At 34.4% G+C, this 18349-nt stretch overlaps 2 protein-coding genes across 2 annotated transcripts; both read left to right on the top strand.

Moving 5' to 3' along the window:
* Positions 1-912: 912 nt before the first annotated feature.
* LOC8259463 (DEAD-box ATP-dependent RNA helicase 15) lies at positions 913-5723 on the top strand. The gene is made up of 12 exons (XM_048371936.1): positions 913-1082; positions 1277-1398; positions 1697-1797; positions 2351-2523; positions 2632-2863; positions 2937-3055; positions 3604-3660; positions 3743-3927; positions 4404-4548; positions 4635-4718; positions 4795-4858; positions 5312-5723. The coding sequence occupies exons 2-12, from the start codon at positions 1283-1285 to the stop codon at positions 5320-5322; spliced, it is 1287 nt and encodes a 428-aa protein (XP_048227893.1). The 5' UTR covers positions 913-1082; positions 1277-1282; the 3' UTR covers positions 5323-5723.
* Positions 5724-14421: 8698 nt separating this feature from the next.
* Positions 14422-16714, top strand: LOC8259464 (probable polygalacturonase At3g15720). The gene is made up of 9 exons (XM_015716999.2): positions 14422-14682; positions 14879-15013; positions 15125-15292; positions 15386-15415; positions 15521-15728; positions 15839-15920; positions 16045-16153; positions 16259-16375; positions 16481-16714. The coding sequence occupies exons 1-9, from the start codon at positions 14548-14550 to the stop codon at positions 16712-16714; spliced, it is 1218 nt and encodes a 405-aa protein (XP_015572485.2). The 5' UTR covers positions 14422-14547.
* The last annotated feature ends 1635 nt before the right edge of the window (positions 16715-18349 follow it).

Below are 18349 nucleotides of genomic sequence, written 5' to 3'. Positions count from 1 at the left end.
TTGTTTAATAATAAAATAAAATAAATTACTGACTCTATCACATTCATCTCAAAAATTAAAATATTTTTACAAAATTTCATTATCAAATCTTTCAACTATTGAATTTTATTATATTAACTCTATTAATTATTTTTTGTACTATTAAATTCTTGTACGTTTATATCTACCTAATATTTAAATTTTTTTATTTGTCCATCAAAATTTGTATCTTATTAAATACTCAGTAGTTTTAAATTAGAAAAAAAAATAAATCTCAATGAAATAAAATAAAAACTTAAAAATTTAATAAATTAAAACTAAAACTTTTAACGATAATTGTTATTCTTAAGAAACACACAAATTATAGGACAAAAGGTATATATAAGTTTAAGAAATTTTATCCAAAACACAATTAATATAAATTTTAAAATAGCTTATTAATATATTTAAGAGTTTAAAAATAAAATAACTACATTCTTGAAGCTAATTTTATTTATTTCACTGTATAATAATATGAAATACAATTAATTATAGCGCTAAAAGAAACTGTTTTTTCTCCAATTCATATTTTTTTGTATTTTTACATATAAAGAAATGTTGTGAGTAAGTATTAATTATGCTTTTTAATATGTAAAATTATAAAATAATAGTTATTCTGGTATAATTATTAGTTAAAAATAGATTAGTTTTAAGAATATAATTAATTATATTTTTTTTAAGATTTTAGAAATATAACTAAAATACTTCAAAATTTAGTTTTCTTATTAGGAGTAATACAAGATTTAGTTTAAGTTTAATTGCATCTTAGATAAAGTTTTAGGGCATTTATCCGTATATTTTGCCAAATTACAGTGACAACAAAGTGAAGAACAAAAAGAAGGGGCATTTAGGGAAACTCGACAACAATATAGCTGGCTGATATAAAGATATGTTTCAAGAAGCGCAGCCCTCTGTCTTTCTCTCGTCGAGGTCGTCGCTCGCTGGGGTCTCCTCTTTCTCTGAAAATAGTTTCCCAATTTATTTAAGCGCTAACCATTTTCCTTTGCAGCCTTTCCAAACCCTAATTCTTATTTACCCGATTTCACCTTCTCACAGCCTTACAGGTATATTCATAACTACCGATTTATAATTAAATTCTTGCAAAACCCTAATTTTCTACTTTTAGCTTTGAAGTCTTTTTTCGTTTAACTTCTCTCTATTTATTGTTATCACTAGAAATCCTAATGTACTGTGATGAAACTTTTATTGTTAAAAAGCACTAACTTGAGATCTACTTGTAATTTTATTTTGTTTATAGAATAGCATGGGTGAAACAAGGGACAACGACGCTTACGAGGAGGAGCTTCTCGATTACGAGGAAGAAGAAGAGAAGGCCCCTGATTCTGTTGCGGCTAAAGTCAATGGCGAATCCGCCAAGAAGTGAGTGTTACTTTTTTTTGTCCTTTCTATTTTCTCTGTTACAATTAATAGATAGATCCGTTAAATGCTTTTGCTTAGTTGTTGAACTAGTTATTTGACTTCTTTTGTTTTGAACTGGTTATTTTTATTGTAATGAGCATTCATTTAGTCTTGTGGATGGTAATTTGAAAGGAATTTAGTGTTGCTTACGGATATTTGAAAATATACTTTCATTATATTTTTAGTTAATGTTTTATGGGTAGTTGAAAGTAATTTTAGTTTGTTGTTAAAGGTATATCCACTTTTTCTGTGTGTTTAGGGGCTATGTTGGAATACACAGTTCCGGGTTCAGAGACTTCCTTTTGAAGCCAGAGCTTCTTCGGGCTATAGTTGACTCGGGATTTGAGCATCCTTCCGAAGGCAACTTATTGATTCTCCATTCTTTTTATTATGAATTGTTGGAAAACATGCTTTTTCATTTTATTTTATATTATGTTATAATACATATTGCCCTCTTGGTTTTGGCCCTCACTTGTGAAATAAAATATACTACGGTTTTTTGAAGTTTTGTTGATTAGCTTAATAGCTATTTAATTTTATGCTTGACATGGATTATGTGGTTGCATGCATATATGACTCCTAATGCTCTAGTATCTTAATGAAATTCTTTTGATCTTTTTGAGATATCTTGTTCCTAGTATAGACTTAAAATAGTTTCATGCTGATTTATTCTGTATTAATTTTTATATTTTTGGTTATTGCATTTTGGATTGTTGCTTAGTTTTTCATTCTTTTTACTTCTCATGCATCTAATTATGTTGGTTTCTTACTTTTTCAGGTAAATTAGCACTATCATACTCTTGATTTTGGAGCAGTATTCTGGTTTGATAAACCTTTCAATTAAAGGATCAGCGAGGTTATGTTTTACTTACCAAGGATTCCTTGGATACAATTTTGTTTGGTTCTTCAATAGTTCAACACGAATGTATACCTCAAGCTATATTGGGCATGGATGTCATCTGCCAAGCTAAATCTGGGATGGGGAAGACTGCCGTTTTTGTTTTGTCTACTCTACAGCAAATTGAACCCACATCTGGCCAAGTTATTGCACTTGTTCTCTGTCATACTAGGGAGTTGGCTTACCAGGTATCTTCTAGTTCTATGTCATATATAAGTAGGTGCAATAATTCTTTTGCTTTATAATATTAACTTTCTTTATGAGCTTTTTCCTGATCATTTTGTTATACTTGGTAGATCTGTCACGAGTTCGAGAGGTTCAGTACTTACTTACCTGATACCAAGGTTGCTGTCTTTTATGGTGGTGTCCATATCAAGATTCACAAAGATCTATTGAAAAATGAATGCCCACATATTGTTGTCGGGACTCCTGGAAGAATATTGGCACTGGCAAGAGATAAGGACCTTTCTTTGAAGAATGTGAGGCATTTTATCCTTGATGAATGTGACAAGATGCTTGAATCACTTGGTATGTTTATTTCCCTTCCTAAGATACCATTAAGGTCTCTATGTTTCTTATGGTTATATTCTTTGGTCTGTAGACATGAGGAGAGATGTGCAAGAGATCTTCAAGATGACTCCACATGATAAGCAAGTTATGATGTTTTCTGCAACTCTCAGCAAAGAAATCCGCCCAGTTTGCAAGAAATTTATGCAAGATGTAATGTACTATGGCCAGTTCTACTTCAATTTAGAAGTCTATCTTTTTAATAATGCCAGATTTCTTCAAAAGTCCTTTAGATGTTTTAAGATCCTGTTGTCTGTAATGAGTAGCTCCTCTGTCCATCTAGGAAAAAAATTTAGTTTTGTTGTGTGAGGTATAATGAAGTAGCTTAATGTTGAGTGTTTGGAAGGCAATCTTGCGAGTAGTGCATTATTTCTTTTTAAATTTTTTTAATTGTCTTTAGTTTTTGGAGTGGAGTCTGGTATAATTGGGTGTTGCGGGGAGGGAGAGTGGGGGAGAGAGAGGGAGGGAGAGGTAGAGTGATAAGAAGGGAGGGAGTTTTGGTTGGGACTGTAATAAATATAAGAGTTTGTGTTGAGCAGCAATGGCAATTGTTAACTGTAAGAAATCTATCTGCAAGGAGGCAATTCAGATGGACCAGAATCTCGATTCAAGGGATGAGAATCCATCGTTCTTTCCTTCTGGATTGCATTAGCTTGAGGAAGACCGCTAATATGATTTACTGTGACATTTGTTCCTTTCAGCCAATGGAAATTTACGTCGACGATGAAGCCAAGTTGACCCTTCATGGTCTTGTACAGGTATTTGTATTTTTGGTGATGCTGGTTTATTCTACTTCCTTTTTTTATTTGCATCTACTTACCTTAATAATTGAAATGACAGCACTACATCAAATTGACCGAGCTGGAGAAGAATCGAAAGTTGAATGATCTCCTTGATGCATTGGACTTTAATCAAGTAGTTATTTTTGTCAAAAGTGTGAATAGAGCAGCAGAGCTGAACAAGTTACTTGTGGAATGCAATTTTCCATCAATTTGCATCCATTCTGGCATGTCCCAAGAAGAAAGGTTTATCCAGTTTTCTTTTGCTTCTGTTGGTCTCTGATGAGTCCATGTATTATTTTCTTTTGTCTCTATGACTTCAGAACGTACTGTTTCCCTTCCCCAGCTTGTGGTCATTAATGTTATTTTACGTGACTATTCACTTTATTTCCCCTCATGTACTGGCTTATTCTTGATGGAAGTTGGGGTGTATTTGAGTTAGTTTCCATTATGATTGGAATAATTATTTGGGTTCTCATTTAAGTAATTGTCCAAGTTAATATTTTGAGGGGGAATTAGTTTGGAAATTTATTAAGGGCTTACATTTGATCTCATAGTAGTTGGACCCATTTGAGCTATAAACTTGTCTTATTTGCTGATTTACTATTACGTGCCATAACAGTACATCTTCTAAAATTATTAATAACTGAAGGCACACCTTATTGAGTTCTTGCGGTCAAGTTAGAGTAGACGTTTGAAGCTCAATTGATGGGTATTTGTAGGTTGACGCGCTATAAGGGATTCAAGGAGGGCCATAAAAGAATTCTTGTGGCCACAGATTTGGTTGGTCGTGGAATTGATATTGAGCGGGTCAACATTGTTATCAACTATGATATGCCAGACTCTGCCGATACTTATCTACACAGAGTAGGTTCAGTAAAAGCTGTCTTTTCTACCATTCCTTTCCATAGTTAAACTGTCTGACCAGTATCTTGTAATTGCTGCATTGACAGGTTGGTAGAGCTGGTAGGTTTGGCACAAAAGGGCTGGCAATTACATTTGTTTCATCTGCTTCCGACTCTGATGTCTTAAATCAGGTAAGTATTTATAATGTTTGCTCAAATTTTTTCAGTAGTTTGGTTTCAGATCTAAGTAACTTTTGGCCAATTGCAGGTTCAGGAGAGGTTTGAGGTGGATATAAAGGAGCTCCCTGAGCAGATTGATACATCTACATACAGTGAGTTACTCTCATTGTTGATAAATTTATTTAGCAGATTCTTATTGGTGTGTAGTTCAATGTTCTTTTCCCTTGAATAGTAATATTTAGTTTTATTAGCTGTCACAGCTTTTCACACCTATGAATAAGTTTGAAAGGCTTTTGCAAAAAGATAAATTGCAAAGTAACTATTTCCTTCACTGGTGTCATCTTGAGATCTTAGACACTCTTTAAATACAAATTTAAAGCAAACGGATATCTTTTCTGTTGATGAAAAACATGTGCTGTTAGCGCAGCTGAATCACACTCATAAACAGCCTCTTTCCTTTTTCCTGCTGGTGAAAGGAGAGCTTATCAACTAATATCTTGATTTCTTTGACTCGTCCAAAATTAAAGGGGGTTTCAATATTATTTCATTTGCAATTCTTGGATGTCCAAGTGCTTTCACTGATTTTTCAACTATTTGTTTTGCAGTGCCATCATAGTATGGTTTCAGTCAGCAACATGAAGGTTTTGAGGCAAAAACAATTGGCGGTGCTAGAGGCTTCTGTTATGTTTTATCCTGTTCATTTGATATTTTATATTCTATTATTAAACCTACTGTTTGTTGCGAATATGGGTCTGCCAGGCAGATGCTCCATCTCATGGGATTTTCGGAGACTGAGGAGTCATGGTGGCCCTGCATATGGGCAATAGATTAGACCTTAGTTATGAATTGCTAGCTTCAATTCGTGTTATAAACTAGTTCAGGTTTGCAGTTGTCATTGCCATGTAGCTAAATTGCATGTTAACTGGAATTGAAATGTTTTCATGCCTAGTCGTAGTTTTGTGATCTTTCAAAGTTTTTAATTATATTTTTCCTCCAGGGGGAAGAATTTATTAGTAATCAGAATGAATTGAACTCATTGGTCCGGGGTAGAATGACTTGCTTTTGTTCATGAAGATGATATAATTGTCTTGCTAGTGCAACTCATGTCATGTTTCCAATTAGATGTAGTGGTGGTCTCTTGAGGTGTCTGGTTATGCTGGCTTTAAATTTAAAAGGTTGCAAGACCTACTACAATTTTATACCAGCAATTTGACTTATTATCCTTGTAGCTAACCAACATCGCCAGTCTATGGTGATCCGTAGCTGAATCTAGCTTGTGCTAGTTTTAGGAGAAATTGACAAGTAAAAGAAAATGAGGCGCAGGGAAAACATAATCGACCGCATGGTGGTTGTATTCTGGGGTTAAAGAAATGTACTTTCTATATTATTATTATTATGTATTAGCTGAAATCTATAATTTGTATATGAGCCATAGAAATTCAATTCTAAGTGTATATATATATATATATATATATATATATATATATATATATATATAGGTCGGGCACGAGTTTCGCCATCTTTTGCTGGAAGCTAGAATACTTTTAGGCCGGCCAAATGGGTACGCCCGGGGCGTGAACATGTCAAGTTGTTTGTGATTGGTTGGTAGGAGGGTGGGGTTCTATCAACTTCAGCTACCAATAGAGGCCGGCAAATAGTAGATAATTAAGGGGTTGTATTTTGTAGTTTGCTTCTCGATAATAGCTGAATGTATGGTTTTGTGAGATTGTATATAGTCTGCCTTATGGGCATGGCAACACCACCCCGTCATTTATAATCAGGCTGGGGAGTTAAGTGCTAACTTTTGCATTCTGGTATGCATTGTCGAAAGAAAATTAAATTCTCGGGGAAGATGGTCATCACTTGCATTATGGGTACGTAAGGCAATAACAGCACTACCGGGTTAACGCCCCAAAAATTGAACGAACAAAAACGTACATGTGCCTTCCATTTATGAATAAATTGTTCATTTCTGGGCATGACTTGTATACTTTGACATGGTTTGAGATTTTGGAAGCCAAGCATGGATACTAAAGTTTTTCTTTTTCCGCAACAGAACAATATACAGAATCTGAGGAGAGGAAAAAAAAGTTCAAATAGTAAAAAATGAAGTCTTCAAGTGCTTTGAAGAGATCAGGCAACCTTAAGAAAACTAAGCACTATTTTGTTGCTTTCAATTAGAACTAGAATAAACTCATTTAAAAAGGATTTTAATCAATCTGCGGTTATTCAGACACTCTATATTTCTCTGGTATATTCTCATTGTCAATTTTGGTATAGCTCTTTCTTTGGACATCATGAAATCTTATATCAAATTGCACTAGTTTGCTGTCTCATTTTCTTTTTTAAGGAATTCTCACAATTTTAAGTGGCAGAAGCACAAATTAAGTGGAATGACTTTTTCCTATAGGCTAAAATAGACTTAATTTGATTTTATTTTTTTCCACAAATTATCTTAGAGTGGAAAATACTTTCAAGACTATATTAAATTCGTAAATTTTTTAATTTAGTTGACTCTAAAATGAGAAAAAGTGTTGGAAAAGGAAGAAAGTCAAAAGCAAAAGAGGTCTCAGAGGCTGCACAAGTTAGGTTGCCTATGCAGACCTATCATCACAGACCTCAGGGTAAAAGGAGTTGCAGGAAAGGTCACTTCAATCCATGTTCTTAGCAGAAAGAGTCGTTAGGCAACTGTTAGAATAAATTTCTTTATCAAACCAATCATGTATATATATCAATCATCTTCCTGTAAAGAACTTAGAATTCATATATGGAAAATACACATTCTTCACTGTTTTATTTTTCATATGGTATCAGTGCTGGTTTAACCTGTGCTCATCACTTACCTAAAAATCCCTTCTCACTCAGCCATGTCTCAAAATGATAGATTAACCAACATCACACTCAAGGGAAACTCAAATTACTTCGAATGGTCAAAAACAGTGTTTATTGCCCTCAGTGGCAGGAAAAAACTGGGATACATCACAGGGACAAAGCAAAAGCCGAAGCCTCAAAGATCAGAAGAACCAACAGAAGAAGAGATTGAAAAATTAGAGGAGTGGCAGACAACTGACCATTTGGTTATGTCAATGCTCACAAACACTATGGAATCTCAAATTTCTCGTATCTGCATCTTAATGGAATCATCAAAATTAATTTGAGAAAAAATGTAGAGTCTTTATGGTCATCAACACAATTTTGCGCACATATTCAGATTAAAACAAGAGTTATCCCAAATCAATCAGGGAACAAAAAGCTCATCTCAATACGCAACAGAGATACTTACAAGGTGGGAAGAGTTGCAGAATTATCTTCCGCCTTTAAACGACCCAAATGAAATTCAAAAAAGATCATAACAGGATCTTGTGTACACTTACCTTGGAGGTCTGGACTCAAGCTATGAAAGCTTCAGATCACAGATCCTCCTTGCAATCAACCTTCCAAAAATCGACGAAGTGATTGTTAGTGTTCAACGTGAAGAAACACAGAGAAACACCATGAACCCTCCTTCGAATCTCAACGACAACCACGCCTACGTCTTCCAAAGAAACATGTCCCGACAGCGAGGAGGATCAGGCATCATCGCTCGCTGTTACCACTGCCAAAGGCAAGGTCATTCCTGCGATGGATGCTGGTTCCTCTACCCGCACTTGAGACCGTCTCGGGGGGGAGAAGAAGGTGTCGGCGCTGGCAAGATAAGGCGAGGGGGAAGAGAAGAAAAGAGAGGCAGCCGAAGCCTACATGTCGAAAATGAGGGGTTAGGGAGCCGAAACTTACATGTAGAAAATGAGGGGCTAGGGTTAAGGAAAAGAGAAACTTATACTGGATCCGAATGGCTCTCGACCCGACCTGATATCCAACCCGAGTTGATGACCCGACGACATGTTGACCCGATCCAAATGGAGACCGGCCCAACTGGATTCCAAGCCCACTCCACTAGGTCCAGCCCATCTCGACCTCAGCCCACTCAGTAGGAACAATAGATGGGCCAACAGGCCCATCCGACGCCAACAACCCAGGCCCAACAACTCAACCAGGCCCATATAACAGAAATTCTGGCCCAGCTTCAGGCCTTGGTTCAACAACCCCATGGGTTCGAGCCCTCCCAGCCTGATGGGACAGGTTCGGTTCAAACCATTTTAAATTCAGTTCAGAAAAATATTAATTCTTGTCATCAAGCCTGGATTATTGACTCTGGAGCAACAGATCATATGACTTGGGATCCCACAAAATTACACAAAATTAATTCTATAAGGGATCCCCAACATGTGACAATTGCCAATAGAAATAAAGTCAAAATTCGAGGATATGGCACCACTAATCTATTTAATTCCAATCTTACAAATATTTCATTTTTGCCTGATTTTAAATCTAACCTTTTATCTGTTGGCAAAATAACTCATGATTTAAACTGTAACGTTATTTTCTCACCATCTTCAGTTATATTTCAGGATCGAGTTTCCGGGATCACGATTAGTGAAGGACACCTAGAAAATGGCCTTTATTATCTTCATAGTCCTCCTAAGAAATGTTTTGTTTCAACCACTCCCACCCAAGGCATGCTAATGCATCAAAGATTTGGTCATCCTTCTGACAATGTTTTAAATAAATTATTTTGTTACAATTTGAACTCTAGTAATTGTGATGTGTGTGAATTTTCTAAACACTCTCGATTACCCTTTTCATTATCATCGCATGTCTAAAAACCTTTTTGATCTAATACATTCTGATGTTTGGGGACTTGCCCCCGTTACTGCATACAATCATTTTAGATACTTTGTTACTTTTATCGATGATTACTCTCGCACCACCTGAATCTATTTATTAAAAAAAAAATGAAGTTTTTTCACGTTTCCAAGAATTTTTTAGTTTTATCAAAACTCAATATAATGCAACATTAAAAATCTTTCGCTCCGACAATGGTATGGAATACATAAATCAAAATTTCTCCATATTTTTTAAACAACATGTGTTAATACTCCCGAACAAAATAGTGTTTCTGAACGCAAAAATAGACATCTTCTCAATGTCACTTGTACTCTTCTTTTCCAAAATAACGTTCTCTCTGTTTTTGGTCGGATGCCCTCTTAACCGCTGCCTATCTCATCAATCGTTTACCCTCTGTCATTTTAAAAAATATGAGCCCCCTAGAGATCCTCAACGGTCGAAAAATAGACATTGACTACCTTAGGGTGTTTGGTTGTACCTGCTATGTGCATGTCAAACGCCAACATAAACGCGATAAAAGTTCTATCAAAACCCTCTTCCTAGGATATTCCTCCACTCAAAAAGGGTACAAATGTTATGATTCCTTGACTCACAAAACCTATGTCTCTCGTGACGTCACTTTCGTTGAGACTCATCCCTACTTCACGAGTCCTACCACTGTTGACTTCACCCACGAACCCCGGTCACCATTATTTCGCTTAACTCGATTTACTTTAGCAGCCCGATCGATTATCGTTCGTCGGGATTCACCCTCTGTCTCAAGGATGCTTCCTTTAGGGGGAGAAACTTAACCTCAAGAAGAAGAAGAAATTTCCTTGAGAAGATCCACTCGTCAATCCAGACCACCTGCAAAATTTAGAGACTATGTGTCTCATAAGGTAATATACCCAATTTAGAAGTTCATTTCCTATACTGTCTTATCTAACCAATATCACAACTATCTTTGTCAGATCTCAAATCACATTGAACCTAGAGATTTCTATGAAGCCAACACCGACCCTAAATGGTGTAAGGCTATGAAAGAAGAATTTTTTGTCCTATAAAAAAATGATACATGGAGTATTATTCCTCTTCCTCAAAATAAACAATCCGTGGGATGCAAATGGATATACAAGATCAAATACAATAGTGATGGAAACATTGAGAGATACAAGGCTAGACTTATAGCCCGGGGCTTTACTCAAACCTATGGAGTTGACTATCAAGAGACATTTGCTCCAATGGCCAAAATAAATACCGTCAGAATTCTTCTCACAATAGCAATGAATCATGGGTGGAATTTATTCCAAATGGATGTCAAGAACGCCTTCCTACAAGGCAATCTAGACGAGGAAGTTTACATGAGTCTTCCTCCTGGACACAAGTCAACCTCAGACACTTCCCGGGTATGTAAGCTAAAGAAGGCTATCTATGGCCTAAAACAGTCCCCGAGAGCATGGTATGCCAAACTCATTCGTTTTTACTAAACATTAATTTCAGTTAGTGTAAATCTGATTCATCTATGTTCATGAAAAATACTCACAATCACATTATTGTTATTTTGGTGTATGCTGATGATATCATAATAATAGGGAATGATAATCAAGGGATAGAGAATGTCAAACAAAGTCTAAAAAGAGAGTTCGACATCAAAGATCTTGGTCAGCTGTCATACTTCTTAGGCATAGAAATGGCAAAATCCAGCAAAAGCTTATTCCTATCTCAAAGGAAATATACCCTTGAACTTTTGAAAGAAACTGAAAAAACAGGTGCTAAACTTGCTATCACTCCTATGGAAACCAAAATTAAACTTAACTTAGAAGATGGAGAACCCTTAACAAACATAGGGCATTATCAGCGCTTAGTAGGAAAACTGATTTATTTTACTGTCACTAGGCCTGACATTTCATTTGCAGTTAGTATGATGAGCCAGTTCATGCATGCTCCTCGCACCAGTCAGCTAGAAGCTATAGACCGGATTCTCAGATATCTCAAAGGAACTCCCAGACAAGGAATCTGGATGAAGAAGAACAATACTTCTAATATAGTTGGTTTTTCTGATGCAGATTGGGCTGGAAGCTGTGACAGAAAGTCTACAACAGGTTACTGTGTCTTTGTAGGAGGCAACTTGGAAAAGTAAAAAATAAAGCGTAGTGGCCAGATCAAGCGTTGAAGCTGAATATCGTGCAATGGCATCCACTGCAAGCGAACTTATTTGGATCAAACAAGTCCTCAGAGATATGAAAATTGAAAGTAAAGAACCAATGCAAATGCATTGCGATAACCAAGCTGCTCGACACATAGCATCAAATCCGGTATTCCACGAACGTACCAAACACATTGAAGTTGATTGTCACTTCATCAAGGAAAAGGTTCAAAAAGGAGAAATTAAGACTCCTTATGTCAGAAGTCAAGATCAACTGGCAGACATATTCACAAAGGCCCTGGACAGATAGAATCACCATTCAATCCTCAGCAAGATGGATTCAATAAACTTATTCGAACCCACCTTGAGGGGGAATGCTGGAAAAGGAAGAAAGTCATAAGCAAAAGAGGTCTCAGAGGCTGCACAAGCTAGGTTGTCTGTGCAGACCTATCATCACAGACCTCAGGGTAAAAGGAGCGACCTTTCCTGCAACCCATACCCTTAGCAGAAAGAGTCGTTAGACAACCGTTAGAATAGATTTCTCAATCAAACAAATCATGTATATATATCAATCATCTTCCTGTAAAAAACTTAGAATTCATATATGCAAAATACACATTTTTCACTGTTATATTTTTTATAAAAAGCTAGTTTCTTTTTCTGCTTCTGGAAAGAAGATTTTATGTATCATTCTTTCGCCATTGCATGAAAATGGTTGTACTATTATTTAGCGGCCACTCTTCTCAGATATACAAATCTAACCAAATAATATTTCTATTTTTTTTTTCTCCCCAACTGCAATCAGTGTAGTTGATCATAAGAATATACTCATACTAACATAACTTGATTATTATCAGGAGGCAAGTAAGTCATGTGACTGACAGTAAGTTAGTGGGGTACATTTTTTTGGTTAATTGTGCTTACACTGATGTTCAGACTTGTCACTTCACTGTTCTAAGACTATGCCAATACTACTGAGTCAAAATTCAAAATATAAAGTTAATCTGACTGATATATTTTGAAACGGACTGATTATTAAATTTGCAGGCTATGTACTTCTACGCCTGTGACAATCCTTAACTCAATGGAGTAACTCAATTTAACGCGCCTGAAAACAGCCCTGGCACTGGTGGATTTGACACCTCTGAATCAAGCCTGGTCCTGGCATCAAGTATAAGTACATATGCAACCATTGTTAAGCAAATGTTTTTAACCTTATTTATGTTTTGATAACTGACTCGTGAAATGTAGTAATTTTAGATATATGTGAAAACAAAAAAGACTATGCAACTCTAGTAACAAAATAATGTGATTTTGTAACCTAGAACTATATTAACTACTGAGTAATAACATATATATGAGGTCCCTCTGAACTCAGATCAGATAGGTGCTGTACGTAAAGGGATTGGTACGTAGCTTTCCTGGAAGGCGTGGTCAGTGGCTAGGGAGTAATTCAAAGCTTGGGAGGAAGGGCATCATAAGCTGGTTCTGGTTGCTCAATGGCTAGGGAGTGAGAATAGCTAGCCCCATGAATAGTCATTACAATTTGGTTCATGTTTGTCGTCAGATGTTGAATAAAGAGAATGGGAAGTTCGTGCAACTCATGTGTATAGAAATGGCAATCGAGCAGCGGATTTTTTGGCGAGTGAGGGAGGGTCTTTAATTAAGTATGCTCGAGGATTGGATATTTCTGATTCAGCCTCCTGATGGTATTTGGCTTATTCTTTGGCAAAGACCTGATTGGGGTTTCTTGGCCTAGGAGAGTTGTACTTATGACATTTGACCTCTGTTATCTTGTTTTGTACGTATATATAAAAATAAAAAAAAGGAAAAGTAGCAATTTTGCAACCGATGAAATATCTGTCAGTCCATTTTTGGAAAATTCTTTACCTGAAAGGGAACTTCAAAACTCCTGACAGCATTTACATTCCTTATCAATCACTGGCTAATAAGTATTCTTTTTTTATATTTTATGGTTATTAAAATCTGAAATTGGAGAAATTCATATATGATATGCCATACACTAAAAACCAATCTAGAAAAAGTATATTTATGGCAGAAATGGGAAGCATTAAAGAATTTAATCATCTCTGCAAAGTGATGCTAGACTTTCTACCCTGAAGACGAGGCCAAACATTAGGCACAGATTTCTTTCCATCTTTCAAGATAATTTCAAATTCCACACCCTTTATAGCCTAGAAAAAATTATTTATTGATAAGAAAATTTTATTTCCAATGTAAGGCTTGTAAAAACATAACACTAATTAAATGCTCTCTTTAACAACAAAATTCAGGCCATATCCTTGAAAAAGTGTTCCACAGTGTCATGACTCATTATATTAATAGTGTGGTAATTAGTGGCTAATTAAATATTTTATGAAATAAGAATACAATGATTAAAATGAAAGAATGCGTAATTAAACACTATAAAACTATTACTGTTTCATTATTTATGCGCATTATATAATCACAAAAATGCAATTGATTAGATAAATGTACTTAAAAATAAAAATTAGAAGAAAAAAAAAAGAATAAGAATCTCAAATAAAAAGATAACATATAGGATTCCACGTACGATATCTGATGAAGGTTCTAAAATCATCTGCCAACTATACAGTACTATATTAAGAAAAGAAATTAGTATATCATGGAAGTCCATTTTTGTTTATTTATAAATGCTTTGGCCATGAAATATGAAATGAACAACAAGAGCAGACTGTAAGGAAGAATCTTGCCCCTTTTGGTCCTAATAACAATTATGTACTTCATGTATATATATATATAACTACGGGATTAGGAAGAGGGTGCATATTATAACATAGTTTAATAATTTTTCTCTCTTGGTTTGAAGAAGCAGAATGGTAAGAAATCCTTTCTGCAAATAACAGCAAGCTTCACTCTATATTCTAGTTAGTGCATTGATACTTTTCACGAAGTGCAAATAGTGAAGCTTAATTCTTTCTAACTTTTGGGTATATATGCATATTTCTAATGCAGAAGGTATTAATTGGCCTTTTGCTCTTCTGCTTTGCTGTATCTACTATAGTTGTTGAAGGTGCACGTCCATCAATTCTTAACGTAGTTGATTTCGGTGCCATTGGAGATGGCCAAACTAATGATTCCATGGTAAATACTTCATCTTGATCAGAAATGAAATGAGCCAGGAAAATGTTCAATTTCCAACCATTTCATTTCAAGATTTCTATTCTATGTCAAATTTACAGTTCCAAAGTAAATCAAATGGGCTCATGATCATGATTTTCTTGCTGATTAATATGTCTTTTAACTATGGACTCCCGTTATCTATAAATCATATTTTTAGGCTTTTCTACAAGCATGGAATGCTTTATGCGAAGCTACGACGGCTCCACTCCTCAGGGTACCTGCAGGGAAGACATTTTTATTGCAACCTGTGATATTTTCAGGTCCCTGCTCGTCTAGTAGGGTTCGTATTCAGGTAAAATTATTATTCATATATATATAAGACATTTTCTAAGCCTGTATTAAGAAGCCGAGCTTGCTAAATTGATGGGCTATAACTTGTGCAATTTTTCCTTGTCGAGTACAGGTTCTTGGGAGCATAGTAGCACCTAGAAGTAGAGATGCTTGGAAAAATGGGACATCAGAAAGCTGGTTATCATTCTCACAAGTTCTCAATCTCACTATTTCTGGTACCGGACAAATTGATGGTCAGGGCTCAGCTTGGTGGACCCATCCACGATCTAACCATTTAAAGGTGCTGATATCTATTTCATATCATTTTTAATTGTTTTTCTTTTGTTCTTAGGCTTTAAAAATATAAATAACTGATAATTCTAATAATTTTCAGGAAATGTATAAGAATTACAACAGACCCACTGTAAGCGTTTCTTTGCACTATTGAAACTTTTCTTACTGCAATATAGAAACATATTAATGGAATATCTGAAGCGAGAAAATGTGATATTGCCAATATTTATTGCAGGCTCTACACTTTAGCCAATGTGACAATCTTATACTAAGGGGTCTCACTCATATTAACAGTCCCAGAAATCATATATCAATAAATTCTTGCATTGGTGTGATTATCTCTCATCTTAATATAATTGCACCCAAGGAAAGCCCTAATACAGATGGAATTGACATCTCTCGTTCAAGCTATGTTAAGATTCGAGACTCTAACATTTCAACTGGTAAAATGTTGCTGATTGATTTTATTTTCATCTGCACTCCTTATAAATATATACCTCATGGATCCTTCGATCGGCTCATAATAATAAATATGCTTACTTGAATATTATAGGGGATGACTGTGTTGCTGTCAATGGTAATTCCTCCTATATCAGAATTATCAATGTTGTATGTGGTCCAGGTCATGGCATCAGGTTCGTCCTTTATCAAACTAAACCATCGCTGCTAATTATAGGCCTGGGAGTTGAACCTCTGACCTCCTGCACTGCACCACGAGGATCACTTATGTGTTTAATGGTGTGTGTGTGTGCATGGCAGTGTGGGAAGTTTAGGAGCAAAAGGACTTACTGATACTGTGGAAGAGGTGCATGTCCGCAATTGTACTTTCAACAGAACTCAAAATGGAGTTAGAATCAAGACATGGCAGGTGCAAACAATTTTGAGCATGAAACTTTTTCAACCCAAAACATTTGACTAAATAAAAATATCTAAGAATGTATCTTCTTTGCTCATCCTTTATACATTAATTCAGGGCGGACAAGGGTTTGCAAGGAAGATCTCTTTTACGCAAATCACATTAATAGCATCTGAAAATCCTGTAATAATCGACCAGTATTACTGCGACGGGGAACAAAACTGCAAAAATGGGGTAAAGTCAACTGCATCCTATATGTTAAGTTAATTAGCTAAGTTTCTTTTAAGTGCCAAAAGAAATCAATATGGATAAATTCCCGGCTTCAAATGGATTTTGCAGACAACAGCAGTAGCAGTGAGTAATGTAATATACAGTGATATTAAAGGAACTTCAGCACAAAAGGAAGCGATTAGATTGGATTGCAGTGAAATAGGCTGCACCAACATTGTAATGAATAGAATCTATATAGCCCCATCAGCACCATTAGTTCATCAGACTGAGGCCTATTGCCAAAACGTCAGAGGAACTTCTAACAATGTAACACCTAATGTCAATTGCCTTTCAGGATCATGATGGCAATATTTGACCACATTTTTAACTACTGTTTCTTCATTACCACATCTTTCTGTGTACAACTTGTAAAGTTATTGCAATTCTGGTTGTTGCCATGATTAATCTACATTTTTACATTTCTACAATCTGCTTTTCTAATGTTCTTTGATTAATAAACTATCTGGCACTAAACTTAGGATTATATTGGGATGTGTATTAATTCGTAGTAATACTCGAGATTACAGCCATATATTTACCAATGATTGATAAACAAATACTCTAAGGTTTAAACCCTGAAAACATTAGCTTGGACTGAAATTCCCACCGAAACTATTAGCCATGACATGTAATTTATGAAGGATAATTAGAGATAAAACCATATCTTCTCCTTTAGAATACACAGCGGCAATTTTATTTTGTGGCCGACCGACGACTTGTATTCAGTGGCTAGTAACAAGTTTTCATTGTTTATCCATGCGTCCGTTGTACGACCGTTATTATTATTTTAATTATAAAATTAAGTTTATCAATATAATTTAATAAATTTTTGAATAATTAATATTTATTTATAATATTTTAAAAATTAATAGCAAATTAACTATTTTTAAATGTTTTTAATTTACAATGATATAAAAATTATTTTTAAAATATTTATTTATTAATTCTAGTATTATATAAATTAATACTATCAATATAATTAATATTACTATTTCTTAGAACTAGAAATTATTATATAATTAAAATTAACTTATTAGTGAATATAATATTTAAAAATACTTTTTTTCTATAATTATAATAATTATCTAATTAGAAAATTAATTTTTAATTAATATAATATTAAAATATAATTAATGTGCTATTTTTTAGAATAATCATTATCTAATTAGGAAACTAGTTAATTATTAATATATTATTTCTTAGGATTAGAATCTATATATATATATATATATATATATATATATATATATATATATATATATATATATATATTAATTTAAAAAATTTAAAATATATTTGACATGTGTGCTTAATTTTTAACAAATAAGATTGTTGTCTTGAGATGTGTACTTACTTTTCACATATGAAATTTAAGTTTATATGTAATCTTATAGTTATTTCTATTAATTTATTAATTAATAAGTTATACTCATATTAAACATTTATTCTAATTCTAAGAAATAACATATTGATAATAAATTAATTAATAACTAAGAATTTTATTGTGATTCTAGGATTTCGAATTATAACAAACTTCTAATTGACTTTGCTTTTATATTTTGAATAGAATTCCTACCATTAGTTAATTGCATTAATTACTCGACCAATTTGTTTAACTTTTTATATAAACGTTCCATAATAATTTATTAGTAGAGATTCCAATTCCATAAGGACATCTTAATCATCTAAGGCATTCCTAATTCTGATTATAAAACCCATATTCTCTCGTCCACTATAACACCATAACTATATACTAACAGTCTTTGCTCGCCATTCAACAGTAATAATACTGCAGACATGGTACGTACGTGATTCCTGAATACTATCACTTAATTTAATTCCATATTTTGCTATTTGACTTTCTTGATGATTGATGCAGTAGTGATTAGTTAACGATAATTAGTATCTACTTATAATAATCTAGGCAAAGAGAGAATT

This window comes from Ricinus communis, chromosome 3 (genome assembly GCF_019578655.1).
Source record: "Ricinus communis isolate WT05 ecotype wild-type chromosome 3, ASM1957865v1, whole genome shotgun sequence".
NCBI classification, from domain to species: Eukaryota; Viridiplantae; Streptophyta; class Magnoliopsida; order Malpighiales; family Euphorbiaceae; genus Ricinus; species Ricinus communis.
This window is presented reverse-complemented; position numbering and strand designations above follow the sequence as displayed.

Bases quoted from the DNA above. Each gene is read 5' to 3' on its own strand.
- LOC8259463 (XM_048371936.1), top strand. From the start codon at position 1,283: ATGGGTGAAACAAGGGACAACGACGCTTACGAGGAGGAGCTTCTCGAT. The intron at 1,399-1,696 runs GTGAGTGTTACT...CTGTGTGTTTAG, and splicing joins AATGGCGAATCCGCCAAGAA to GGGCTATGTTGGAATACACA. The intron at 4,549-4,634 runs GTAGGTTCAGTA...CTGCATTGACAG, and splicing joins CCGATACTTATCTACACAGA to GTTGGTAGAGCTGGTAGGTT.
- LOC8259464 (XM_015716999.2), top strand. From the start codon at position 14,548: ATGCAGAAGGTATTAATTGGCCTTTTGCTCTTCTGCTTTGCTGTATCT. The intron at 15,293-15,385 runs GTGCTGATATCT...AATAATTTTCAG, and splicing joins CACGATCTAACCATTTAAAG to GAAATGTATAAGAATTACAA. The intron at 16,154-16,258 runs GTGCAAACAATT...ACATTAATTCAG, and splicing joins TTAGAATCAAGACATGGCAG to GGCGGACAAGGGTTTGCAAG.